The sequence below is a fragment of the Sinocyclocheilus anshuiensis genome, unplaced genomic scaffold, assembly GCF_001515605.1.
Source record: "Sinocyclocheilus anshuiensis isolate Anshui unplaced genomic scaffold, SAMN03320099.WGS_v1.1 scaffold366, whole genome shotgun sequence".
Classification (NCBI taxonomy): Eukaryota; Metazoa; Chordata; class Actinopteri; order Cypriniformes; family Cyprinidae; genus Sinocyclocheilus; species Sinocyclocheilus anshuiensis.
Window position 1 is genome coordinate 28,779 of NW_015547673.1, and position 9,026 is coordinate 37,804.

Sequence of the window (9,026 nt, forward strand, 5' to 3'; positions counted from 1 at the left end):
CAGGGCTTTCATGTTGCGCGTGCTGAAGCTTTTCCGCGTGGGCGCGATCTCGCTTCTGAATTGCGAATAGCAAAAATGCATCATAGACAAATGTTTGAAAAACAGCTGGCGACTCTGGTGAGATAGAATTGGCAAGATAATGTATATATATATATCAATAATAAATGCATGTGTGTGTTTCATTCTATTCTCTATCATAAATAGAATGGACGATTAACTATTTAACGCCGATATAGTTGCGTACTCTTTATTGAACACTGCATAACCCACGGTCAGTAACACTGAGACTGTCAAACAGGAAGTCCGCCTGAGAGGCACCGAATACAGTCCGTACTGCAACAACACCCATTACAACAGTGTGTTTTATTAATTGCTCCAGTGCCGATAGCAGAACCGTTAACGTCAGAGCTTATCGATACTCCGGTCTTTCATAATTTAGCCCCGGGACCGATTAAATACCGGGTTTCTGTACCCATCCCTATTAAAAGGTAAGAATTTCAGTAAAAAAATCGTATGATATATTCTAAAAATGCAGTCATTGTCAAATTAAGATAACTCCACACGCTTTTAAATCATGTCGACGGTATATTTCGTCGAGTGTCGTCGCAGAATTTTTTTTTGAGGTAACGTTAAATATTACTGGTAGTTTATCAAACTTCTACAATGTGATTAAATCACTCACAAATGGAAACCAAGTTTTCATCAGGCGAATAATAATGCCTGTCACTACATTGGCTAAAAAGTGTTAAATTCACAGCGTACTTTGAGTTAACTTAACTTAGATTTTCAGAATCAGTGATTATAAATATTTCACGGCATGAGGAGGGTTGATAGGAAAGAATGCGTACATATTAACAAAAAAGGGGAAACCTAACTGAAGCATAAATTAATGCTTCACAAGAGCGAAGTTTAATAATACCTTATGACAATGAATAATTATCCAAGTCTAACTATCGAGATGGAGATTAACGTTAAACGTTTTTGCACTTTAGATGGACCATAAAGCATTGAAATCGGTTAAAAAATGTCAACGTTATTGTGCTTTGTATCCGCAAAACCCTCTGCTTCCAAGTTCACTGCTATGTGTTTTTTTAGGACCGGTGTTTTGACAATCTGTGCTACCTCTCAGAATGAGCTACCCTCCATTGACTTTAGGTTTCGGATTTGGGTGGGGTTCGTCACCATAGTCATATCACAGCAATGGGCAAAAGCGCTCAATGCGCCGTCAATATATGTCTATGAGAGGAACAATGTGAAGTAGTGATGGGTCGTTCTTGAACGATTTGTTCATTTTGAACGAATCTTTAATGTGACTCGGGAAGAATGAGTCGTCTCAGGGAGTGATTCGTTCAGTCGCGCATGCGCAACATCCTATAGGTTCTGTACTGGAATTAGTCAAGTAGTTCACCTGTTTCGTGTCTTCTGGTTTTCGAGTCGTTCGTTCATCACGTGACAGCCCCATAAGCTAACCAATGCAGTCTGAGCCGGAAGGAGAATTGATTAGTTCACCTTTCGAGTCTTCGGGTTTTCGAGTCGTTCGTTCATCACGTGACAGCCCCATAAGCTAACCAATGCAGTCTGAGCCGGAAGGAGAATTGATTAGTTCACTTTAACCACAGGAAAAGAACCATCATGACAGAAATTCACACATTTATAAAACTGTAAGAAATCAATTTGAAGACTAGAAACGCACCACGTAACTGTAAGAGTAAATAATAATAATAACTATGCAAATCCTGTTTGTAAGGATTGGGAAGGTTGCTGTCACGTCACGTGACAAAAAAACTAACGACTCGAAAGACTCAAAAGATAAACTAATCAATTCTCTTTCCGGCTCAGACTGCATTGGTTAAACTTATGGGGCTGTCACGTGATGAACGAACGACTCGGGCCTCCAACTCACACTGGCGAGTAAAATCTGATAATTTATTAGCCAGTGGCTAATATTAGACATCATTTAGTCGCCAGAGTGAAGATTTAGTCGCATATGCGAGTGATTTACTCGCAATGTAGAGGGTGAACATAAAAATTTGTATTAAAATTTATTTTAGTGAAGTTATCAAAATGATGTTAAGATAACTTGATTTAATTGCACAGAATTAACATGATCGAAGCATATATCTAAAATAAAATAATTATGTTAAGCTAACATAACTTAATTATGTTAGGATAACTTAAAAAGACTATGTACACATTACTTTTTGAAAATACATCTGATTAACACAAAAGTATTATAATGAAACCACATAAATGTGTAGGACACTGAACTCAAACTAAATGTGTGGAACCAATGTCCATAATTCAATTGAGTAAATCCAACAAATCTTCTTTTTTTTTCCAGTGTTAATAGTACCAGTTAAATTGTTTAAAAGGTAATTTTTAAGTATTTTTTCAAGTATTTATTATTATTATTAAGTTTGCAGCATGGAAATATATGCTACACCTATTTGTTAACTCATGGGGTGTTGATATGTGCAACCACACGTGTACACACATTTTGCTGAGCAAGCATCTGCTCCACTTTAACTTAGTTAACTGAAGTAGTAGCCGCAACACCACACAACTTGAATAAATGGTTATCAGAGAGTGAATCCTTGAGTGAATGTATTCAAATTCTGAATGGATTATATTGACTCGAAAGCGCGCTCCCTTATAATCACTAAAAAAACTCACTCATCTTAGTTTATCGCAATCTCACAAAGTTCCGTTAATCAGAGAAGCTCTACTGCACAAATCATCTCTTATTTACATTGTGTCTACATTTTGTTTGTTCTAATGAGAGCATTCGCGAACGTGCAGAACTCAGTAGCACTGAACACACTATCCACACAGCAGGTCGACATGTCACTTTTTAATTGTCTTTTTATGTCACGTTTTAATTTTTATTGTCTAGCATTTGATTTCTTATCTAATTAAAGGTAGGATAGGCGATTTCGGAAAGGCTATTGATAGCAAGCTAGCTTTGAAAGCAAGATCCCCACCCTCCGTGTAATCACTCTGCAAAGCCACACCTCCTCCAAAACACAGCGACACGATGAGAGACGGCGTTAGTGGAGCGTTGAATGCAACGCAGTCAGATTACCTCAAGTCTCACTCACCAGTGAGAAAACATTACAGTAGAAAACGCATAATATTACAATAATAGCAGACCTTCTTCTTCTTCTTTGAGGTTTAACCGCGGCTTGCATTCAAGAGCGTTGCATTACCGCCGATAATAGCAGACCCGCAGCACCAGCAGTTTTAGAACCGCAGCCACAGAACCGGAAGTGAGGGGCGGAGCTTAACGTTCTTAACAAGAGTAGTGCCACTTACGGTTTTGGAGCGTAAATTTGTTTTTATTACACACGAAACATCATACTTTATGTATGCATGCATGTTATGATGATATATTAAGGTATATTGCAACAAGCATTTTAAAGCATTAATCTTGTGTAATATAATTGTATATAATTATTCGTTTCATTATATTATGTAAATTTTTCCAGTTCATGATATTAAAAATAATGCTTGAAACTCATGGGCATTTTATATTAAATATACTTTAATCACAAGATTCAAAATAAATGTTTATTCCAAAGCCAAGAACATGTGCATCATCCATTTTTCTATATGAAAACTAAAACATTTCAATAAAAATCTAAAACACACACACACCAGCAGCAGCAGCATAATTTTAAAAGAAACAATCAAAATGTATACAATAATTTACAATACGTTTATCAAATGAACAATTCACTATTAGGCCCATTTTGTCATGACATTCCTGCAAAAATAACTCCATGTCATCCCTGAACACAAAATGAAATGTGAAGGGCACTCTGGAAGCTTCTGATTGTTCCAGGAGATTGTTGAGGGCCTTTTCCTTGTCCTTTTCATCCATTATAAGGAAAAGAGCTTCTTCCACTGGCCCCCTGAGCAGATGTCTGTTGGAATGGAGCCATTTAACAGCTTCTGTCATGTGTCGGATTACTGGGAGCTCCTTCATTACAGAGAATTAAATGAAAATGTAACTTTTATATTTCTTATAAATGTATTTACTGTCATTACTAGTAAATACATGTAACATGTGGAACAGGGAGAATTTAAAATAAAGTATTACCCTACCTCCTTCCCATCATCTTGATCACTGTATTTGGATTTTTTTTATTTTTTTTATGTTTTCTTATATTAGTAAGTACAAGAAATGTGAGCCCTTGAAAAGTGTGACTCCAATTACTGCACTGCAGCCAGGCTGCATGGGGTGGTCAAACTGCAATTTTCATTCCATTGAGTTCCATTCATACACATGCAATTGAGGGAGACAGGAAATGCAAGCTCATGTGAATTTTGCTGTGTTCCAAAGTTCAAGTCTGGTGAACTCTGATGTCTGACCAATTGATACGACTGATATGTCACAGCATGGCCATTTTACTGAATTAAAAGTATGCAAACTTTAAATCAGCAGGATTGCAATGTTGCAGTAAAGTGGAACAGTCTAGTATGACTGTGAGTATAGTCTGTGACTATAGAGAGAAGAGGCAACAGGAAGATAAGCAATGGATCCTCTCTGCAGGATTGATGCACATTGTGGAAAACAGACTGAATCCCTGCCCCTCTGTCCTACTTTTGGTTTTCCACTATTCCGCTGGAAATTTTATTTTCCAATTTTTTTTATATCTAATGATCATATTTAACATTAAATAAGTTAATTTATTAAGTAGACATTTCTGAAATCCCACTTCATTCCCCTAACCAATGTACAACAATATAAAAAACAAATGCAAATTAATGTACAGTCACGATAATATCCATAAAAAAAAAAAACATAAAAGTAGTCCTAAAATGACTTATTTTCTACAATCCTCTGGAGACAAAGAATAGCTTAATTTGAAAAACAATTGCATTTATGTTACTTCTGTAAAAGAAAGAAAGAAATACAGAAATCACCCCCTCCACTGCAGCTCTCAAATCTCATTCAGAAATATTAACATGTCATAATGTGATCATAATCTAACAAGCCAATGGTATTTGACATCAGTGACATCAATCATACTGCCTGTATGGGAAAAGAGCAGCTCAAATATTCTGCAAAAACAACAACAACAACAACAAACCTCCTTCTGTGCCTAGCTAGAAAATTACACAAATTAGTTATAAAAGCATATGAGTTTAGCCTTTGGGTAAAGTAATCAAATCGTTTGAGATGAGCTGAATATGACACCAGAATGAAATTTGAGATGATGTTTTTTAACAAAAAGTCTTATTTGTGTTAGATCTGTGTGAGTGTGACAGAGGCTGTATGTTTCTCCGAGCATACAAAGAGCGGTTGTGCTTATGTTGACTGGGTGTGAGTCTGGCCTGGGTTATAATGCAGTCCTGTTCCCTCCTTCCCTCCCTGTACTTTCCAGTCAGTTCTTCACTGTACTCTAATCAAATAAAAGCTAAAAAAAATGTTACATACAGTGTGGTGATATAGGTGTTGTCTGTACCTCTGATGGATGTAGGTTCAATGTTGAGTGTTAGCATAATTCTTAATTACATATATATATATATGCAGCATATACAACCACCATTCACAGACCATGCACATACAGTAAAAATCCCAATACATAGAACATTCAGTCCCTACAATGGAAGTGACTGACACACACCCAATAAAAAATGTATCAAATAATACACGTTTCACTTTTCTTTTTTGGATAAGTAGGGCTACTATTCTTGCCCGTTCAAACATTGGTTTCACTTTCAGACCTGTTTCAACTTCAGAACAACCTATACAAGCATGTAAAATCAAGACCCTTATTAATTACTACCTGTATTTCATGTGTCATATTCAGATGTCAACAACAATATACTAACTGAGAGATAGACTATAGTAAAAGCATTTAAGGAAATGAAACATCTTGCACAATCATAGTTTAAAGCCCAATGAATCACAAGATTAAGACAGTGACGCAAAACAAATGAAAAACTTTCATGTTTAATGTCACTGATTGTAAGAGATATATTAGACGACTGTAGCAACCCAGACTCTAACTTCTGATTGCTTAGGGAAACATAAAAAAACATAAAAATTCAACCGTTTAAAATGGTGTTAATCATTAGTATGTTTAATCACAAAAAGATTTAACATTTTAAAAAAGCCTCACAGAGTAAACGCACATGCAGTGAGATCATTCGCCCAAGATGTTGCCAAAACACGAGTGGAGTGTCAGTGGATAGATGAAGGCAGAGACTGCCCCGCAGACTCGTACGCATGAGAAATGACCTGCATCACCCAGTGTGCCAGTCACTCAGCACTGCGCACATCCCTAAAAGAAACAAACAATTGGTCTGTCTTACGCCAAGCTGCTGTCTAATCAATGTAAGCCCTCAAAGATCTAACTGGACAAATCTCCAGTCATATGTCAGTTCGATCTGCTGGCAGTGCAGCCAACACAATAGGTGGATTCATAAAATGCGGGGACAAAACCTTGGGTAGAAATGCTGGATTGGGCCACAGTGAGAAATTTCTGAATCCATTACTCCAGCACAAACAGGGAGCACTCAGTGATAAAGCATGGAGCTCACTCTAATATCAGACTCTGATATTGGCTCAAATGGGGGCTGACACAAGGAATAGAGAACAATATTCATATTCCACCTCGGACTCCAGACACCACGTGGAGGACACAAACGATTAGCTTATTTCAGGAAGACAACAATTGACCTGTCAGACCCAAGCAAAGAAGTACTAAACTCAGCCACATACACCTTTAATATAGAAGTTGAACGACCAAAAGATACTGCAAAAAATCTAAAATGCATCCCACTGAACAGTGTAATGGATCAACATGGAGGCTAGAACACCAGTCACAAAATACTTTCCACTTACAAGTGTACAACTTTCGTGTGGATGCAGCACAATCATTCAAAACACTGTTCCTGGCTCTCTGTGAACACTCCAAGAGAGGCCTGGTGGGCCCAGAGGCAACCCTCTATACGGACACAAAGAAGCTTGAGTCACTAGTCAATTTTTTTTTATTTTACAGGCCAGATTTTTTACATAAAATGCATGAACAATGCAACTAAACAACAAAAAAGTAAATAAATAAATTATAAAAAACATACTTTATCTGTCTGAATTAATATTTATGGTTGCATATGGAATCTACCATTTCTTAGCAAATGGCTTTCTCTTGCCACTTGACTTCAGCCACCTCTCCACAGCTGATGATGGATCATACTGCTGAAGTTCTGGGCCTTCTGTTGAAATGAGGATGAGAGACTGCTGCGGACATCTGATTTTATTCTCTTTGAGGTGGAAAACCACAACTATCTATTTTTATCACACAATTTAGTTTGGTTTTTTTTCAAGAAATTTATAAGAGCTTTATTGATTTTATAAGAACTATTTAATATACTCTGCAAAGTAAGAGCATTTATGCCAGCAGATTTTAAATCCTCTTTTAATTGAAATCTTTCGCTTTCAAATGCCCTACAATTAATCAGCATATGTTCTAGTTTCAGGAAGTCCACGATGATTACATTGACCAGATTCATGTTTTCCTATCGTCTGGAGTGATTTATTAAGAGCAGAATGTCCAATTCTCATCCGAGATATTACTATATCTTCCCTTCTGTTTCCATAAGCAGTTGTTACTTGACCAACTTGTTTTTGGATATTATACAAATGTCATCCTTTGTTTTCTTTATCCCATCTCTCTTGCCACATTTTCCTAACTGAAATTTTAATAGTAGATTTGAAAAGGGAGGAAAAATAAGTTCGGCAAAAGACGGGATCGAACCCGGGTCGATCGCATTAAAAAGCCAAGGCCACGCACTTATCCATCTGCGCCACTGGAACTGATGATTTACAGCCACTTTTAACTAAATGTAAATAGACACTCCGTATTTTTTATTCCAGAGTAAGGGCAATTCATACAATACATTTAAACTGAGCTACTTTAATACCATCTCCGAACTTTCTACCACGACTCTGCTGTTCTTCGGCTGGTTCTTCCTGTATACGTTGATTGACAGATGTCTCGTCCAGTCAGCGGTGAGTAATCCCAAACCAATGGCGCTGTCTCAAACTATACCTACCTCTTCCGGTTTGTCTGATTTGTCGTTGTGTTTTCTGACTTGTTATTTTGTTTTCTGAATTGTTGTTGTGCTTTCTGAATTGTTATTTTGTTTTTTAGACTTGCATTTGCGTTTGTAATTTGTTATTTTGTTTTCAGAATTGTGATTTGCTTTGCACTTCTCGGTCACCGTAATATGGCCCGTTCCCCTCTTTCCCCATCATATATATTGCATAAATCTTGATCCACACCCCAGTCCAGTCGGTGGCGGTAATGCACATATAAGCTGGTTTGCCAACCGCCAATAAAACACCAAAGAAGAAGAAGAAGAAGAAGAAGAAGTTGGCGCATCGGGCGGTTAATGAAGTTGTATTATACTGCACATAGAAATATATTACTTCAGTTATTTCAGGACTTTACGTTATCTTGTGTTCCGCAAATTACGTCTTAAACAGACAATAGTTTTTTTGTCTAGTTGTATTTGATTCGGCCTGAGAAGAAAGAGCCCGCTGTGTCGCAGTCATGCCGCCTGGGCCTGTGCAGATCATGCAGCCGGAGCTGAATAACAAGGTATAAAGCTATCGTTTATTTCTTTTTGATACAGTACTGGATAGATTGATCTTACTTATATTCAGCTACTAACATATTTGTCTTCCATATACATACAAACATGTTAATGGACCGTAGCATTGCATGTTTTGATTAACGTTAGGGGAATGAATCGACTTCCCATAACACAGCTTGAGTCAAGTCAGAACTTTCATTATAATTAATATATTTTTTCTTATACGTTCCTTTTTGCACAGTTCGACCATTATTTCATTCAGTAATTAAATGAATCAATGCTAAATATAACTTATTGCATAATCCGTAATTCACAAATATATAATACAATGCAATATATATTTTTGATATATATATCCTCCTGAGACCCAGCTATGGAGTTTTTGCCTCTGTAGTGGACATTATATTTTAGTGAATTTC

At 36.9% G+C, this 9,026-nt stretch overlaps 1 protein-coding gene across 1 annotated transcript in view; it reads left to right on the top strand.

Annotated features, from left to right (window-relative positions):
* The first annotated feature begins 8,564 nt into the window (after positions 1–8,564).
* Positions 8,565–9,026, top strand: part of LOC107702803 (splicing factor 3A subunit 1-like) — a 6,800-nt gene continuing 6,338 nt past the window's right edge. Inside the window, exon 1 of the mRNA XM_016505224.1 lies at positions 8,565–8,612. Within this exon, the coding sequence (XP_016360710.1) occupies positions 8,565–8,612 (48 nt within the window). The remainder of the gene's footprint in view (positions 8,613–9,026) is intronic.